Source organism: Talpa europaea, assembly GCF_964194135.1.
Source record: "Talpa europaea genome assembly, chromosome: 2".
Lineage (NCBI taxonomy): Eukaryota > Metazoa > Chordata > Mammalia > Eulipotyphla > Talpidae > Talpa > Talpa europaea.
Genome location: NC_140068.1, coordinates 56,829,302 through 56,849,478, shown reverse-complemented (window position 1 = coordinate 56,849,478; position 20,177 = coordinate 56,829,302). Strand labels below are relative to the sequence as shown.

At 35.5% G+C, this 20,177-nt stretch overlaps 1 protein-coding gene across 4 annotated transcripts in view; it reads right to left on the bottom strand.

Moving 5' to 3' along the window:
- Positions 1–11,269: 11,269 nt before the first annotated feature.
- MAP3K7 (mitogen-activated protein kinase kinase kinase 7) overlaps positions 11,270–20,177 on the bottom strand; it is a gene marked incomplete at both ends in the record, with an annotated part of 56,076 nt that continues 47,168 nt past the window's right edge. For 2 of the 4 annotated variants that reach the window (XM_084227903.1, XM_084227904.1), the window contains 4 exons: positions 11,270–11,450; positions 13,416–13,531; positions 14,424–14,485; positions 19,688–19,793. In XM_084227903.1, coding sequence (XP_084084029.1) covers positions 11,270–11,450; positions 13,416–13,531; positions 14,424–14,485; positions 19,688–19,793 — 465 coding nt within the window. The remainder of the gene's footprint in view (positions 11,451–13,415; positions 13,532–14,423; positions 14,486–19,687; positions 19,794–20,177) is intronic. The other 2 variants (XM_084227905.1, XM_084227906.1) reach the window with 1 other exon arrangement.

The following is a 20,177-nucleotide window of genomic DNA, read 5'->3' as shown; positions in this document are numbered from 1 at the left end:
GCAAGTGTGATAAATCTGTTCAAGCATTTATTTAAAAGTGATAAATCTATAGCAAATGAAAAAGGTAGTAGGAGACACAAGTGGTTTTAAGAGAAAGGCAATACATAATCATTATGTATTACTTAGCTTGAAAATGAACACTAGTTACATATTCATAATAATGCAATATTGACTGATTCAGATTCACATTGTGATCTACTTATTTTGGGGTAATGGGTAGGGGAAATGGGAGAGGTATATGTAAACTAGCAAAATCTCCCATTACTATTTGAAGTCAAAATTTGGTTATATAAAATTTATAATCAAGAAATAACAGTATGCATGTATTTTTCTCAAATATAGGATAAATAGAAATGAATGGGGCAGTATCTGCCCATTTTGTAGAAGACACATTTGATCCAAAAACGATGTATTTGTGCATTACTTTAAAATTGAAACTCATATTTAAAATGTACTTTTTAAAGTAATTATTGATTATCTTGCCTTGGTGTATTCTGTCTTTGAGGCTTGTCACTTGCCTCTCTCCCTTACCCCCCAGCCTATAGGCAGGCCACCTTGGATGTGCTAAAAAATCATGACCCTTAATGAGCTGACTCAGCAGACAGAAGTGGAAGAGGCATCATTTTATTTTCTTTCAATATTTATATTTTTTATTAATTTTTAAATTTTTTACATCATTGTTCATTTTTAAACAATATTTGCTTCCCCCACCCCCTCAGGTGTAGTCCCCATAGAGTTTCCTTCACCAATGCACCCGTGACCATCACCTCAGTCCCCTGTGCTTCTCCCTCTCTCCCTCTGATCCCTCTCCCTCCTCCTCCCCTGCAGGATGTCTCTGGTTTAAAATTGTCTGTTTTTGCTTTGTTGTGTTTTGTACTGTTATTATTTTTTTTACACTGATGTCTTATTTGGTTTCCCCATATTCCTGTTATAAGTGAAGCCATCCTATATTTTTCTTTTTCCTTCTGGCTTATCTCACTGAGCATAATTCCTTCTAGCTCCATTTACGTTGCTGTGAATGGCATGAGTTTATCTTTTTTGATTGCTGAATAATATTCCATGGTGTATATATGCCACATCTTCTTGATCCAGTCATCTATTTTTGGGCATTTGGATTGTTTCCAGGTTTTACCTATTATAAATAGTGCTGCAATAAACCTAGGGGTACAGGTGTTCTTTTGAATCAATGTTTTTGTGTCCTTTGGGTAGATCCCCAGTAGTAGAATTGCTGGGTAATAATGGTAGCTCCACTTTTAGTAGACTGAGGAACCTCCAGGCAGCTTTCCATAGTGGTTGGACCAGTTTGTACTCCCACCAGCAATGTAGGAGAATACTTTTTTCACCACATCCTCGCCAACATTTGTTTTGCTTGTCTTTTTAATACATGCCATTCTCACTGGTGTAAGGTGGTATCTCAACATGGTTTTAATTTTCATTTTCCTGATGATAAGGGATGTTGAACATTTTTTCATATACCTGTTGGCCATTTGCATTTCCTCTTTGGAAAAATGTGTTTTAAGTTCTTCTGCCCATTTCTTGATGGGATTATTTATTTTGTGTTTGTTGAGTCGTGTGTGTTCTTTGTATATCTTTGTCATCAGTCCCTTATCAGCTGGATGGCGTGCAAAGATTTTTCCCCAATCAGTGGGGTGTCTCTCTGTTTTGGTTAATGTCTCTTTTGCAACATCAGCATTTTAGGGCTTGTTTTGTCCTTTTGTTAAACAGAGGCAACTTCTGTGAAGTTTTAATTAAGCACAAATTGGAATGAAGAGGGGGGAGGGATTGGGAGAAGAGATGAAAACCCTGTTCCTGGTTATAGCATGCCTTGTCATCCATTACTGCTTACATAGCAATGATCAGCCCTACTCAGCTACCACGGGGGAAATTACCATATGTAAATATGAAACTCGGGATTACAAAAGGTTCTTGAGTGTTCAGAGTGATTAGTGCTCAATTTAATCTTCAGGGATTAGTATTTATGCCAAGTTAATAACTGAAAGGATATTTTGTAAGTGACTCATTTAGTCATAGTGTACAATTATGGTTTTACACAAGTAATCACTACAATTTATAGTGATTAGAGTATTAAGTTCAATTTCCACTTATGTTTGGAGGCAGCTGTTTCTCTCAGTGTCCCTCAGGTTTAATACAACAAGACCTACAGTGGGCCATACACTGTCTCTGGGAATGCTATCCTGCCATTTTATCTGAGAGACTCTTTCCTTTGTGCTGGTCTTGCAAACACAGCCCTCCCTCACAGAGCAGCAGCAATCTGGCTCAAATCCAGGACTCTCCTTGCAATCCTAGAGAGCTTACATTGGGAACCTAACTTTTATGTTTGTTCAAAGGATATTTACTGATTCTTAAATGTAGTTAACATTTTTTTAAGATTCATTTTTATTTATTTATGCATAGAAGAACTGGGGTGTAGGCCAGAGGTACAGGCTGTGAGAGGATTCATTAAAGACAGTGGGGAGCAGAACAGGCAGATCTACTGAAATACACAGCTGAGGGGAGCAGCGGGCGAGTCAGGAGAGGTCTGCTGAGCCATGTGGATTAGCTCCCTGGCAGGCGATTGAACTCAAGCCGAAGTGGCTGGTGCTGGCTTGATAGTGCTGAGACTTAACCCCTTGTGCCACCAGGGATGCCCTGTAATTAACATTTTTTAAAGAAGAATTTGTTAACTGGAAATAAGTTCTCAATGATAGCTAGACAAAGAGTTTATCAGATAATCAAGATGAAGATTCAAAACTGGGAAGAAGGGCCTCCCGGTGGCGCAGCGGTTGAGCACTGGGTTGCAAAGCTGCCCGCAGCCTCTGCAGCGCTGGTTCGATCCCCGGCCACTGGCGAGGGTCCCACATGGCGTTCAGACCTCTCCTGCCACGCCCGCTGTTCCCCTCAGCAGTGTACTTCGTCAGTCTGCCTGTTCTGTTCCCCGCTCTGGCTCTGGTGAATCCTCTCACCCTCTTGCGCTTCTGACTGTACCCAGTGCTTGTATAAATAAATAAATAAATAGATCTAAAAAAATAAATAAATGATAAAAACAAAACAAAACAAAACTGGGAAGTAGTCTGATAGATTTTACTCTGTGAGAGCTGTTCCAATAAATACAAGTTTGGATTAGTTTATATAGGTAGGAAGTGAGTCACTGACATTAAAATTTTAATTATTCTTGATTGGGGTGTGAGTACCAGCAAGGCACAGAGGAGTTTCTCTATCAATCTGGGAGACCAGTAAGGGAGGATCCTGGAGATCTCAGTGGCTTTTTCAGGCTTTCAATGATCTTTCTAGGCTCTCTGGCATTCTCATGGTCTCTCAGGCTGGTCTCTACTGCACTCTGCCTCTTGGTTCTCTGCTGCCCCCCATCATGTGCCCAGTCTCTCAGCTCAGATGCACCACACACCTGTCTGGTGACCATGGGTGTGTGATCATTTATGCTAATGGAGGGAGGTGGGGAAAATCCTGATAACTTCCATTTACCCTACAGGTGTGAGAGGCTGGGAGTGTGGGGAGCCTTCTAGTTCTCAATAGTCCTGACCTAAAGATATGCTGATGCTAGAAGAAGCTACCACAGGATTTCATAGCTTTCCTTTTAAAGAATGTACCATAGAGTTGTAAAAGCTGGATCTTGGATCTTCTTTGTCCAGCTTCTTGGTCATCAGTGGGGTGAAAAGACTGGTTTTACTTACAGGCATCAGATTTTGCACAGCTGTTTCAGATTTCATGTTTACACAGATGGCCTTGCTCTCCTGTCTGCCAGAGCAGGGAGCGATCATTTCCCAAACTATTTAATAGCATAGTCACATTAACATTATTACTGTACATGAGAGGACTTAGAGAATCGTTTCTAAAAGGAGGAATCAACAGATACATACTCAGTTCTATTTCCCCCTCCCCCAATATTTTGATTCATTCTTATCAATACCTGAAGTATCTAACAGAAGAAAAGAATTAGCTCTAGTGGAGAACAGGAAGAGAACATTAGCAATACAGAGAGATTATAAGCATTGAGAATTGGATCAGGCCATCCTGTGTTTATCCTATGAGGAGAATAGGGTCAGTTCTGACTCTCAAGAAAATCTCTCAAGAGAAAGGCAGTTTTCAGTCAGGACTAGCACTGGTTTGTTTCCCAGGTGTTTGTTATTTCTTCACACAACTACCTCTGATTTTCAGGCTCCAGAGCAAAGCCATTTGATGACTGCAGCGCCTTCTCTACATGCAGGAGCAATTTGATGAATGCTTATGTAAGAGAAAGCAAAATGTACTTGTTACCATTACATCAATAGTTGGCAAGTCTACCTTGGAATTACAAATAACAAAAACCAGAGATCGTCATGTCAGTGAATAGCCTGACCTTGTCCCCATTACTGTGCTGCTTTTTTTTTTTCCTTTTTCCTTCTTTTCTTTGTATAAAAAAGCACTAAAAAGATGGCTATTCACCAAGGAAAAATTAAAGGAATACATTGTGTTCTTGAAATCACAGAGGACAGTCTTATGAGATGAGATGTCATGTTTTAATGGATAATAAAATTCCCCATTCCTAACAGCCAGCAGAATAAGAGAATTGAGAACAAAGGTGGTATAAAGGAAACCTTTTAATACTTCCAAGTCCCATTTGGGCATTTTAAGTGTAAAATAACATGTCCCCCCAGTCCCCAAAAACTATACATGGTGTGTGAGTGGGGGCACAGCAGTCTTCCTGAAACACAGCCTGCTTAAATACTCTGCATTGCAGACCAACCACCTCCGCATTTGTCATTGACAGGTTGTTATTTAAGGGGAATGGCAGATTGTTCAGATCCTAAATGAAGTTCTAAGGAACAGTTACAGCAACGTTTAAACATTTCAGGCAACAAAATGCGTAGGTACTAGCTTGTTTAGGCAAGGAAGAAAAATAAATGCACATTTCCTGTATTTTTCCCATTTAAACCTATCCAAAGAGTAAGCAATTTCTGTTGATTTTAAGAGTCATTTAAGTTAGCAACAAGTAGTTTTAACCGAGATAGTGGCATGGCTATATTGAAAAAAAGTAGATTTGCCTGATGTCTAAGTGTGCAAAATAAGCCTAGTTTGCTATAAAACTAAGATATCTCTATAGTATTTTCTCTGGTCTTTTGTCATGTCCCCAAGTGGTTGACAGGCCTGAAAGTAGCACAACAGGAAACTCCCTTTTAATGAGTAAGGTTAGGGGCCTCCGTGGTGGTACAGGGGTTAAAGACAGTGCTATCAAAACTTACAGGGTACAGAGATTTATGATTCATATGTATGTGCTTGTAGAAGTATCCCACAAAGCTGCTAGTTGCAATTTGTTTTCTTTTAAATGGCTATAAACTAATTCATTATGCTGTGTTCTTGTGTTTTCACTTCTACCTATCCTTCCTCAAATGTTAGTGTCTTTGTTGTAGTATTTACAGACTGGTAATCCTAAGAGTTCAGATTATCTAAAAACAAGGCCTACATCAAGGTTGGTTCATTATATATGTGCCTATAATTGCATTTTATGAAGTCCTGTTTGTCTGATACAACTACTTTTAAAGATATTATAGTTAAAAAGTTATTTCCACAAGGATATAATTTTTTCGAACCAAGAAATTTATATTCTTGTTACATAATCTTTTAGAAAATGTAGAAAATACAAATCCTTATGAACTTAAAACCAGTTTTTCCAGTTCAACACAAACCCACTCCCAACACCACCGAATTTCTGATAGAAATTACAAAAAACAAATAATCTATACGTATAATACACACAGCAACATAAGAAACTTATTGTAGTTTTCTCATTTAGAAAAATGTTCACATTAAGGTCATTTCACCAGGCTTGTAGCTTTCTACTTTTCCTCTAAGATGAGGTACACGACAAAAATGTTCACTACCACCCCTACTTTTCAACATAGTTTTGGAAGTCCCAGTCAGAGATATTAAACAAGAAATAAAAGGAATTCAAATTGGGAAAGAAGAAAAACTATCATTATTAGCAGATGACATGGTAGTATACAGAAAGCCTTAAGGATGTCACTAAAAACCTATTAGAAGTCATCAGTACATCAAAGTGGTAGGTTTACATTTCTATATATAAACAATGAACTAGAGAGAAATCAAGTAAACAAACCCATTTACCATTACACCAAAAAGAATTAAATTCCCAATAATAAAACTCAGCAAAGGAGATTAAAATACTTATACACCAAAATAGCATTTGCTCAGTTATTTCTGGTGTTTTCAAAGCAATTATTCTGCTATCATAAGGCATGTATAAGATAAAACTGACCACTAAATTAGAGGATAAAGAATGTATTTCAGTTCTTAGAAATATAAAAGCATCATGAAACTCAGATGAATAGCCATATTTTAGAAAAGTTTCACTGAAAAAATTGACGACAGGTCATTTAAATAGCAGCTTCATTTTGGTGGCACCTAATAGCAGGGAGCATGAAAAATTCTGAAAGCAGTGACAAGTCACTGATGGAAAAGGTGCACAGGTCCTGGCCATAAACAGTGTACCTGCTACAGCAATCTCACTTCTACAAGCACTGCCTTACCAGGTTGAACCATGGACAACATCTTATGAAACACCATGTTAAATATTTTTGAAGATGTCTACTATAATTATATTATTTCGCATATTATTCTGTGGTGTAATACTCAATCTGATCTTGTATTTTTGAACAAGCAAAAAGCAACTTAATCTAAAAAGAAATGAAAAACAGAAAGCTTGATTTTGCAAATTATTCTAATTAACTGTATTTGCCAAAAACTACACAGGCTTATTAATAAGTAACTTGTCATGTCCATTCACATTTCTAACACCAAAAGTCTTACAGATAAAAATATACTTAAACAAACAAGGGATTTTGTAAAAACAAAATTAAATGCTTCAGATGATAACACTGCACAATCAAGCAGGCCATACTGAACACATCTACAGCTTCTGAAAACCTGTTTTCCCTAGAGAGGGACACAAAAGGTTTTCAAGTATCACTGATAATGGTTTAATTAAAATTTCCTAAGGAATTAAAAGACCTAGTCCAGAGGGGAAAAAAGCTTAAAAAGAAAAGTACATATTGTTTAATATCCTTTATGTGAAAGTCTAGAAAACAAACACTAATCTACACTGTTAGACAAAAGATCAGTGTCTGAGCCTGGAATGAAGGGAGGGGTGAGTATAAAAGCCTCAGAAAATGTTGGAGGGGGATGAAATGTTCACTGTCTTGGCTGTTGGAAGGTTTCACACATGAATACCTAAGTCTAAACTCAAACTGTATACTTTAAATGGTGCACATTATTATATAAAATTGTACTCCAATCAAAAACAAAGAAGACCTTTCCCAAAGCAAAAATGAACAAAAAGAACACACAAAAAAACCAAAATGGAAAATAAAAAGCCCTCAGGTTAGGCCTCAGTTTCCTGGAGAGTGAACAAGTCATTTTACTAGACCAAGACTTAACTATATCATTATTTCTATTTTTGGAATGTCTTTCAGGTGAAGAGGGTGGAAGAATGAAGACACCTAATCTATTGTATAAATGAATGTGAAAACCGAAGGACCTTGGGACTCAGTGAATATTGTAACGACTGTGTGACAAGGCAGTTTAGTACACAGATTAGTATGTAAGGTACATGGTACTTCATTGCTGTGCACTCCATGGTGGTGACAAAGCCCCTGTGCCTGCAAGCTTGAAGAAACCCCATGTTCCCCTTTCTTTGCCATTCAGTTAAAAAAATTTTCATAGCTGTTCTTCAGATCACAGGCATGAGATCCCATTTAAAAAAGGTGATGCAAAAGCAAGCTCAGGGACAAGATTTAACCTTTAGGAGTCTATTTTCCCACATGAGAAATGGGCATACCAGGTAACTTCCATGTGACTGAAATGGACATGTGACTTGGTATCAGTTACAGCAGTTTAGTTTAAAATGGGTGTTCAATAAATATTTGTTTAAGAAGTGAGTCAATGGAGGGATTCACTATGATAGAGAGTTTCTAAGAAAGTTTGTGTGTCTAAGTGTACATTGGGTGGGTTGATAAAGGAATGAATTACTTAATGTAACTTATAGATACTATAAAAAATCATTTTCTATTGAGAGAACATGTATACCATGTTCTATTTCATACAAATTGGGATTCACTGAAGAGCACTCATTTAACAAAAAACTGGAGATGCCGTGTTATATAGCTGTGTTAGATGATGTGTTATATGGCTGTTATATATGTGTTTGGACGAGTCACCCACTCATCCAAAAATCATGATCATGTTACAGTAGTGTCACCTCATGTAAGAATACTACCTTTAAGTTTCTATTGCATTTTGTGTACGGTAAATAGTTCTGGAGAACACCTTATAAATAATTTCTTGATTTAAATCACCATTTTTATGAACAAGTTTAGAATAACAATCTAAATTTTATTACAAACAAAAATAAATCTAAAAAGCTTCCTTCAGTTATACAGTATGCATAAAGATTTCTGCATTACATCATTTTACATAAAATATTCTGAATGACAGAGTAGAACTACCATTTGAAAGAGAGGAGCTGACTGCTTAAAACCACATACACTTACAGAAAAAGTTTCACAGGGAAGGCCCTGTGATCTCTGGCTACAGGCAGGAGGAAAACTAGGAACATAAGAGAAACTTGAAGAAAAAGAGACATTCAATACTTTGTAATACTTCAGCAAAAATAGTCAAACATTTGTAAACAGCTTTTAAACAAATCTCTTCAATATACTGTGTTGCTATTAGGTTAATATTCTTATTTTTTATTTGATTCAAAAAAGCTATTTTTAATGCTGAGGGTATTTTTCTCTAGATTAGATAAAAGCTTTGTTTTCTTTCCCTGGAGGCAAGAATAAAATGCAATGAGGGTTTTTTCAGGGATTGTATGTGAATTTCTTAGACAGGGGCTTTTTTACCAACTTGCTTGTGTGTTTGCTATTTCCACTAAACAAGAGAGGGTTAGAATAAATGGCAAAGGCAAAATGAATACAAAAAAATATGGCTCCTTGATAACATCTCTCTTTGAAGGTTTGATTGGTGAGGACACTGAAGACGCTGTTTGTGAATTTTGCTCATCCTTGCTATCCTATTCTATCATCAAGGATAATCAGGATTTTAAAAGCATGAGCTTGGTCAAGCAACTGTTTGAATACTAAGTAAGGCTGAACTGCACTCAATGTTCAGGACACTAGTATTGAAAATTTGAAGGAACTTAGTGTAAACAAACAAGCAACTGGTCAGCAGCCTTTTCTTTGCATTTGGTACCGTGAAACTCTTTTCTTCTATCTAACTCTTCAGATATTTTTATGACATGATTGCATGTAATAAAAACAATAATTTCTCTAAAGTATATAATGACATAGTAAAAATACATTAATGACTAGAAATAAAATCTAAAACCTATAATGCTAAATCCTAATGGAAAAGTCAAGCTGTAGCATCCACGCTTGGCTATCTCATGCTGAGATAATTAGGAAAGTATCTAACCACTGACTAGGTCCCTTTTGATGGAGTGCCAGGTTTACTGACAAGCAATGCCACGAATGAGTTAATAAGCGCTTTGTTAATCTGCAGATACTTTCTGTGTCAATTTTATTTTACTATTAATACATTGAACCAAACATCATTTTCAGCTATGAAATCAATTTGCTTGGGAATAACTCTCCCTTTTTTTAAATGAAGTGATAAGGACATTTTTAATAAAAGATTTTAAAGAAGCTAAAAATGACACAGTTTAGTACAAACTGTTCTTTACCTTTATTGCTTGTATACACAGAAATACATTATAAACTCTGGGAGGAGGAGGAAAAAATAATGGAAGAAAATTACTTGCTTTAGCATTTTTAAGAATAGTTTTGATAACTTCTTAGATCAACTAATCTGAAATAAAGCAAAACTACAATATAGTCATGATATAATTCTAATAATCATAGCAATTACACTTTCATTTTTAATTTCCTTTTCACAAAACATTGCTATAAAAATGAGGTTGATGACATCTTTATTTAAAAGATGCCTTGTACTGGTATCAAAATTGATTTAATACCAACTGAAAAAATAGAGCTTATATATAGTCTATTACTTCAATGAAATTTTATTTTACTTTTATTTTCAAAGTTGGTAGCAAAGTTACTGTTAACAATATAAATTTTCTCTTTGTAAGTGTTGAAATTCCCTTAAAAGTGTTGAAAGGCAGCAGGCATCTAGGGCTTGCAAGGAAAAACAATTATTCTAATATCAATAAATAGGATACTTGATGAATTTATATTTACTTTTTAAATTTCCTTATTAACTTTTCCTGATGTGCTGGGTTTTTTATAGATTTTTTTGTATCATAAAAAGATCTCTAAGTCTTTTTGCCAGGATAATTATTTCTATATTCCATTCTTTCTTTTCAGGTTTTCAAATACAGGATAAAACAATTCAATAATCACTGCAGGAAGGAATGATCATTTAAACTGGATCAAGTTCATTTACCTTTTAATTTCATTTAAGAGATATTAATATTAGAGTCATAAAAGCTTTACAGTTTCAACACACATACACACAATCACAGAATTAAAAATCTTTATACCTTAAAAAAAAGTTTTCATTTTGTTCATTGTATCATAGTCAAATTTTAATCAATGAAGTATGCTTTTATTAAATACAGCAGCCACCACTTACCTTTAAATATTTTATGGATGGAACCAAGTTCAGTACTGATCCAAGGATGCTGGCATCAAAGCCCTCACTCTGAATTATTCCTACAAGTTCTGCAATTCTATAATGTACCACCAATTATTCTAGATTTATAATACCCTGTCTTTACTTGGTATATATCTTTTGGGGAAAAAATTAGGTTTTTTGAGATGAGATACAAGAACAAAATCATACTTGAGGTTCTACCTCAAAAACAGGCAATGTTTGCACATAGCAGCGAGTTTGATACCCCCTGTTCTTGTTAGGCTAGCCTTCACACAATAAGCATGCATATATAGCCATAGTTCACTGCATCTGATTTGAAGTTGAAAACTGCTGCTTATTCAAGTCACAGATGCTCCCATGTTATACAAGGAGACAGTTGAATTGCATATCCATGATGAGGAAAGGAAAATAAATGATGAAACAAATGCAGCAAAAGAAATGATGAAACAAATGCAGCAAATATAGGCAGTTGGCATTCAGAACACGCCAAAAAGCTAACACGCATGAATTGTCATTATAAGGGTGTTTCTTCCTTTAAAAAAAAAAAAAAAGTCTGCATATTTTAAAATTTATCAGTCCCAGAGAATCATGAAGTGCCTTGTCGTTTTTGTTGCTGACTTCTGATGACCTCTAGTTGCTTTTTGCATTGCTGGTAGTAAGTAGAAAGGCTTTTGTTTTCATCTAAAAGCTTTTTATGTTCCTGTACCAGACGAGATGTATTTTGCTGGTCCTTTTCATCCTGGTCCAGTTCTGCAACTAGTTCTTGTCTAAAAACAAACACCACACAACAAAATATTAAACAGGATGGAAGAATTCATAACTTATTAGTTGATGATGAAAATAATTATAACTTTATACTGGGTTTGTCATTAGGCATTGTATGTATGTTACTAAAATATAATTATGGGGTGGAATGGACACTATGATCCATTTCTCTGTTATAATCATAGAAATAGCATAATCCTTTTAATAAGTAACTGAACTAATAAAAATAGATAAAGTGGCATAATAAAAGTTTCAGAAAATTTTATTTAGTATCCCTTTTGTGTAGGAAGGGAGAGAAAGGTTGGCAGAGGAAGACTGTCTACAGGAAAATAATATGAAGTTTTATCATTCATATTCTTCTATATTCATGTATGCATATTCAAACTCTGAAGTCATAATCCCATTTACACTGCAAAAGTGTAGCTAACAGAACACTGCAAGCTAATTAAAATAGAAGGTGACTTAAATCTCTTTCCTATCTTAAGATAGTGAGAACAATACAAAGCACAACTTTTGAAATCACTAACTTTTCTTAAGTCCCTTTTATTTGGGGATAGTCAGTATAAGTTCGTAAAGTGAGGCTACTAGGTATAACTGAATCATAAAAAAGCCCTTGAAATAATTTCCCAGTAATATTTCTACTTTAAAGTATTTGAAGTTCATTAATGTCACAGCTTTTACTTCTTTTCCAAATTCACTGTATAGGAAGAAATATAGGTTAACTATGTGAAATAAGAGTCTAAAAAGTATATATAAGATGCCAGTAGATCCATAATTAGTTCTAAGATTTGCAGGCTCAGATATTTAGTTTTCTATCTAAGATACCGAGATGAATTCATTTAACTCACTATATCAGTAAACTGTGATAAAACTAGACAGTCTCACCACAATCCCTTTTGAAGTACACAAAGAAAACTTTGCACAAATTACTCAGAAAACAAGAATTTTCACTTTTTTAGATTAAAATTGAGAGGGAATCATATTACTGTGACCATTCATTGCTGCTGTATTTTGTCCTACAACACTTCATTTTAGTTACCACTACAAATCAGCTTCATAGGTATAGAATTTCATGAGGGCCATGCTTAAGAAAACTGAAGTATTTTATTTTTTAAACAATCACAAATAAAGGAGTATGGAAATTGGCCTATATTTATTTAAAAGGGAGGAAGGCAATCTCTGAAAGTCTCAGAAAAACATGTATGAGACTAAAACTCTCCAGACAAACATGCATAGCTAGGGAAAAAAGCCTTTTAATAAGTAATTATAACTTTCTAAATATACATCTAGAAGAATATATCTAGAAAAATGTTTCTAAGATAAAGCACAACTGAATATCAGTAAATCAAATTATTTTACCTATGTCCAGGGAAATAAATCTTTTTTTTTTAAAAAAAGATTTATTTATTTATGCATTCAAGAACTGGGGTACAGGCCAGAGATGTGGGAGGTGAGAGGATTCACCAGACAGAGTGGGGAGCAGAACAGGCAGATGTACTGAAATACACTGCTGAGGAGAGCGACGGGTGAGCCAGGGGAGGTCTGCTGCGGCATGTGGGTAGCTCCTTAGCCAGCCGGGGATCGAACTCGTGCTGCAGAGGCTGTGGATTGCTTCATAGAGCAGTGCTTAACCCCTTGCGCCACCAGGGAGGCCCCGGGAAATAAATCTTTATAAGAGTAAATCTAAACAACTTTAACTTTAAAATTATGAGAACATAAGACACATGTTTATACTGGTTTAATTTCCTTACTACTTACATGATACAGTCAAGAGTTGAGTTTTGTATGAAAAATAGCCAAAGGAAGCTTAAAACATAAACAGGAACATATATAAAATCTTCAAGTTAGAAAGATGTTTAATTTTAAAAACTACAATGTTTTCATGTCATCAAACTATATTGTACCTACATGTTTGAAACTCAAAATACTAAGGTATTTTCATTTTTTATTTATAAAAAATAACTTACTTTCTCTGTAATAACAATGCAATTTCTGTTTGAACTTTCATATACTCTTGTGCCATTTTACAATGCTGTTCAAATACTGCCATAGATTCTTTGGAGTTTGGGCACGGTGCAAGAGGCTGAAATAAATTAGGAATGTTAAAACATAATTAAGTCAAATCTTAATATCTAGCTGAGAGTTACAATAGAGACTGTGATATATTTTTAGAGCACTAAAGCAATGATCTTTTATAAATAAGGGCTAAAATCACACCCTAGAAAATCTTAGTTCCTTTTGTCAGTTAACTCAGAACTGAAAAGTGCATTTACTGTTTAACACTTGTTGTTAGAGCGTACCATGACCAGAGTGCTCTACATTCTAGGTTGCCAAATTATAAAACAAATAAGGGACCAGGAGAAAGACTAATTATAATAAAGTAAAAATCAAAATCAACAAGCAACTATAAACCAGAGACACAATATAGGTGGGGGAAAAGGAAGTAGGATCAAAACAAGGGGGGTGGGAATTGTCTGGGGACTATAACCAAGATGAAAATGCATACATTGTGCAAAAATGAAAAATGATGTAAAAAAAATACATAAAATTAAATTAAAAAAGGAAAAATAATCAACAGATGTTTACATAATAGCTATCATACTCATGAGAGTCTGAAGTGTACTACTTACACCTTTAGCATATGAACACGACAATGTATCAAAAAATCTATTTAAGTAGCAACAAACTTATAAGAGTTTTACTGTATTAAAATTAAACAACAAAACTGCTATTCTTGCAGTCTTGAACAAATATATGGGGGTATTTTAAGACCACTGCTGGAACAAGAGCACATGATTTTGATAATTTGAAATTTGATTAGCTTAACTGCAAGAATCATTTATTTTAAAGCATTAAGGTGAATTAAAAGCATAAATAAATAATTATACAATGGCAAACAGGAAACAATCATCAGCTTTAAAGGTAAAATCTTAAAAAGAAAACATACACAGTGACTGAGAAAAGTACTCTTTTACCTGTAGTTGGTGATCCAGTGTAAGATAAGCCATTGGGATAGAGTTATCTGATCCATTGGTATCTGGAATTAAAGCATTTATTTTATTTATTTTTGTCATAAATAATTAGAAACAAAAGGGATGAAAGCATGCATGAAATATTGTTTTTATTCCTAAAGCAAGTAACACAAGAAATAAAAACAGTGCTACTGGTAACGAAGAGCCTATTCTTGAATTCTAAAGGTCAACAGAGGACGTTCACTCATGAAATACATTAAAACACATTCACATTCTCAGACTTACAGTTTAAGTTCACTATAAGTTGAATAGAATACAATAGATTAAGGCTACTAAAACCTTGCTTAATTATAAATACAGAGTGAAATGGAACCTTCATATTTTATTTTTTTTAAACATTTGTGCTTTATTTATTTATTTTAATTTATACAAGCACTGGGTACAGCCAGAAGCGCGGGAGAGTGAGAGAATTCACCAGAGCCACAGCGGGGAGCAGAGCAGGCAGAAGGACCGAAGTACACTGCTGAGGGGAGCAGCGGGTGGCAGGAGAGGTCTGCGCGCCATGCGGGACCCTCCTCCGGTGGCCGGGGAGCAGCCGGGGATTGAACCAGTGCTGCAGAGGCTGCGGGCAGCTTCGCAACCCAGTGCTCAACTGCTGCGCCACTGGGGAGGCCCGGAACCTTCATATTTTAAATTCATTCCTAACTGAACCTAATTAATCAAACTCAACTTTCTCTCTTCAATCATAGTCAAGTTTTGCTTTAAGGTGTGTCAACTCTGGCAACCTGAGTATCCCTTATCAGGAAAAGAAGGAAAACAAGTGACACAATGTCTGCCAGTGGAATCAGCTTTGATTTACATGGATTCTAATGAGATCTCCCTCCCTCCCATCCCACTTCTCCCAGTAGGAGAATCGCTGCAGAACAGATGCTATTGATAGGAGTATATTACAAATATGAACAGTATGAAAACTGTGGCTCAATGTTACACCAAAAACAGTTTAATGGGTTAATTTAACAACCATTGTCATTGTATATTCAATTTTATCAAACTATTAGACCACAAAGTTTTTGTTTGTATTTCAAGCGGTAAAACTGCTGTAACAACCTGCAAGAGGAATATGAGACGAGCTCTTCCCAACATGACCTTTATGTAAACAGTTCTAAGAGCAAGCAGGATGGACTGTGAAGTACTAGGGACTTTTCTATTTCAAAACAGATGCTTTCCCAGTTTTAGTGGGGGAATAAATGAGTTAATAAACAAGTGAACTAGTAGTTTTTCTCTAAGTAATAACTTTTTGAAAGAATAGTGTGAATAAGGTCAGCATGACAGCAGGGCATTATATCTGATCCAATAAAATCTAAGACAGCTTGATGGTTCAGTAACCTCCTAATTTACTGCTGATTGATATACTATTTTTTTAAAGCCATTGAGCATTACTTGCAAGTAACTCCAAAAGCTAAGCTAAATTAGACCAAGTGAAACAATGCAAATAAGGAACATCATGCATATGGTAAGCACTCATACATGGTGGTAGTGACTATATTATCATCACTGGCATTGAATGGAGAGTGAAGAAGGAAGGGCAATTTAAAATAGTCTAGTTTTGGGCCTCCCCGGTGGCGCAGCGGTTGAGCGCTGGGTTGCGAAGCTGCCCGCGGCCTCTGCGGCGCCGGTTCGATCCCCGGCTGCTCCCCGGCCACCAGAGGAGGGTCCCACATGCACGCAGACCTCTCCTGCTGCCCGCTGCTCCCCTCAGCAGTGTACTTGGGTCCTTCTGCCTGCTCTGCTCCCTGCTCTGGCTCTGGTGAATTCTCTCACCCTCCCGTGCTTCTGACTGTACCCAGTGCATGTATAAACAAAACAAACAAACAAACAAACAAATAAATAAAAGCATGCCTCTATTAAAAAAAAAATAGTCTAGTTTACATTTTAGATTGAAAAAGTAGTGTCTTAAATATTAAGACTGCAACAGAGAAAGAGTACTGTCTAGTAGAGCCTTGTTTACCTCCCAATTTTTTTAAAATTTTTTTTAAAGAGGCATGTATTTTTATTTATTTATTTATTTGTTTGTTCATTTATACATGCACTGTTTACAGTGAGAAGCGCGGAGGGTAAGAGAACTCGCCAGAGCCAGAGTGGGGAGCAGAGCAGGCAGAAGGACCGAAGTACACTGCTGAGGGGAGAAGCGGGCAGCAGAAGAGGTCTGCGACCATGTGGGACCCTCCTCCTGTGGCCGGGGATCGAACCGGCCCCGCAGAGGCCGCGGGCAGCTTCGCAACCCAGCGCTCAACCACTGCACCACCAGGGAGGCCCTACCCCCAAATCTTATGCTAACATAAATGTATCTCTGAAATGGTTAAAGAAGAAATACACTTAATTTGTTATTTCTCTGACCAACCACCTCCCTACTCTCAAAAGTAGTTTCAAACTATGCTCCCACAGAACACTGCTTCTACCAAACCAACACTGATTAAAAATGATTTCCCCCTGACCGCACTAAAAAAATTAAGTTTTTTCAATTTTACATTTCCACTCATACTTATTTATTCTTTCTTAAATATTGGATACTTGATATAGCTTATTAAGATATACCCCACATTTGATGGTATGTAGTTTAGAATTAAATATCACAATGTTTCACTTATCCTGGGAGTAGAAAGAAAAGCTCAAGGATTACACTATTCAAACTATTAAAACCCTTCATGGGTGGGGAAATTAAGGTCCTTTATTGAATTTCATCTTTTCTTTCAAACTAAGACATGAGATTTCACCTTCTCACTTACATGTAAGCTGAAATTTAATTTTAAATGTCTAACAGCAATGATTGGCCATAAGACAGCAAGATTATACTGTGAAAGTTTGCTTTCTAATTAATGGCTGGTTAAATTGAACATCTTCTCCTGAATGCTGAGACTTATATTGGTTTGGTTAAATTAAGTGAAAAATATTTTCTCGGCCCTCAAACACAATCCTATAACTGTCAAACACAATCCTATAACTTAATGTTATAATCCTATAACATTAAGTATAATGTTACCTACCTATGGAATGCTATCTTCTCCTTATTGCTTCATGACTAAAGAACAATTGCACTATTTTACAAAAAAAGTAACAGGCTATGCCAAGTCTTATCTAATTGATTTCTCTGTTTACTATTAAACACTAGGCTTGTACTAAAATTTTATTATATAGCACGAGGAGTATATTTTTAGTGTGTCAGGTCAGTATTATGACAAATCAGATTGAAAGTGATGGGCCATGTCTTATATTTACTTTCACCTTTGCGAAGTACTAAGCAAAGTGGAAATCTCACTGAGTTCAGTTTTTCCCCTTTTGCTGCTCCCTCTACTGGGTCTAAGTATCTCTCTCACTAGTTGCTTTGGTATATATGTCTTTCTTTAACCCCACTATACTATAAACAGAAACCTAAGAGTACTTATTATATGCTATCATTATAAAATCATATGCTCTTTACTATTCTAAAGACAAGACACAGAAACCTCTCTGATTTTAAATTAAAAAGAAAATATAGTTAGAGTGTTTTAACTTATATATGCACTTCTAATTTTTTTTCCTGGGTCAATGGGCATTCAAAGGAAAAGGCTTTACTTATCTTTATTAATTCCATTAATTTATTCTATTAGCATATCAATACTTTTCTTAGAAATAGCGCAAAGCTGAACTTCATTAATTACAGACTTCACCAGAGTCTCCACTTCTAAAATTGTATTAAAAATTACTTAAAAAATAACCATACATTTATAATATATTTGAAGGCAAAGACAAAATTCAGTTGGATATTGCACCTGGGTCTAAGTATTACTTTTAGCTATTGGTATTTTGTATTATTTTAGGTTCCAGAAAAGAAAAAAAATGAGACAGGCTGTGGAAGGGTGGGAGAACAACTGAAGTAGAAACCCAGCAGCTAAGTAAGAGGGACTTCAGAGAATTTTGATATTACCCTCATGAATTCATACTCTGCCACGTTACTGGCATGTCAAGATTAGTCTAGGCTGAGGTCAAGAGATTGTAATTTATTGTTGAGTACCAAGTTGAACACCAGAGATTTGGGCAAGTGCTAATATTGGGGAGTACTTCTCCACTAAAGAGTTTATGAACTAAAAAGAATTGGTATCACCTGAACATTAATGATCAAATCTGCCAAAAGCCTTTCTGTAGTGTCTACTTCTGATGAGGACTGCATAAATATTGTGCAGTGCTCAATGTTCTGGACAATTTGAGGCTAGGCTGTGCTAGGGGTGAAACCTAGGATGTTTTGCCACCACTAAATTTAAACTTACTAAAGCTAGAGAGCACACCCCTGGCTAAACATAGAGCTATCTAACATCACACAGAGGAGAACTACCCAGTTAATTTTTTAAATTATGAAATTGACTAAACCATGCCAATACCTATAAATACTTACAAGAAGTATTTTAACTTGTAAAGACAGAAAGCTGACTTTTTAATTTCCATTTAATTCACTATTAATAACATAGCTGATCTTATGTAAAATACCAAAAGGTTTAATTTTCCAGTCTGAGAGATCATCTTTCCCTCTCTGACATAGTAACATATAAATAATTTTTAGAGAAGTATAGTGCTGACTATTTATTAAAGTATTCTCTTAATGCTAAGGAAAAGTTAATTTCACTATGGCACATAATTTCTTACTTACCTATTATGAAACTATTCAACCACTATCTTCAGATAGACTTTTAATATTAATATTTTAAAACCAGTCACTATTTAAATCAAAAAGTTTTAATAACTCTGAACAGGCTTTTAAGGTCTATTTAACAGAATATTTATGTAATTGAAACAAAATCTCCTTGCTCGTTAAAAATCATTCACAAGGTCAATAGTGAGAAATTTTTCTCTCACATCTTATGTTTTTAAAACAGAAGACTAAGATTTTTTTTAAACACTTCGTTGCCTATAATTATTTAAAAGATAATGGTTTTAATATAATCATTCCACAGGATGGATCATAATAGGAAAATAATAGACTCAGGTCTCAAGAATATTGTATCTTCCTATCTGGAAAATCTCCAAAACAAACCATCTTCAAAATACATGTTTAATATCTGGAGGGGAAAATGCAAAGAGCAATGAGGTTCCCCCCAGTACTCAAAAAGACATTTTCAGTTTACTGCTACATTTAAATTACTATGAGAATCTAAGCTACAGTAGCAAGCCGTCTTTGTAAAGATCAATAACACAAAATGATGCCTTCGACTTCATAATTATAAGATGAAGGTAACCTGTGGAATCATCAGGGGTCCACGGATGACTTCGAGCTGGTTTTTCTGAGGTTGGTCCTGAGGTAGTGATCATTCTGATACTAGGACTGGAGGACCTACTGCTCACCTGTAGGAAGAAGTGAAAGAAGGGACAAATTGTGATTTTGATTTTAAAAATAGAACCAGGTATTTCCACCATAAGGCAAAAGATAGACTTACATCTCTATCTATAGCACTCCCAAAACACTTTTGCAGAAAAACAAATCTGAGAATATTAGATGTTATATATTTTAAAGTTTATATGCACTCATATATGATACCTCTAAAAGTGAAGAACTTGCAAGAAAGAGAATTGATCTAAGATCAGAAATAAAACGCAAATAGGAGTCTAGCATAAGTTTAAGTTGCTAGTTCTGGAAATTTTAATAAAACACCAATGGTCCAGAACTTTTGTTTTGACTGCCTGGCACACTCAGAGAAACAGGTATAAAGTCTTAAACCTCTGTAGGAT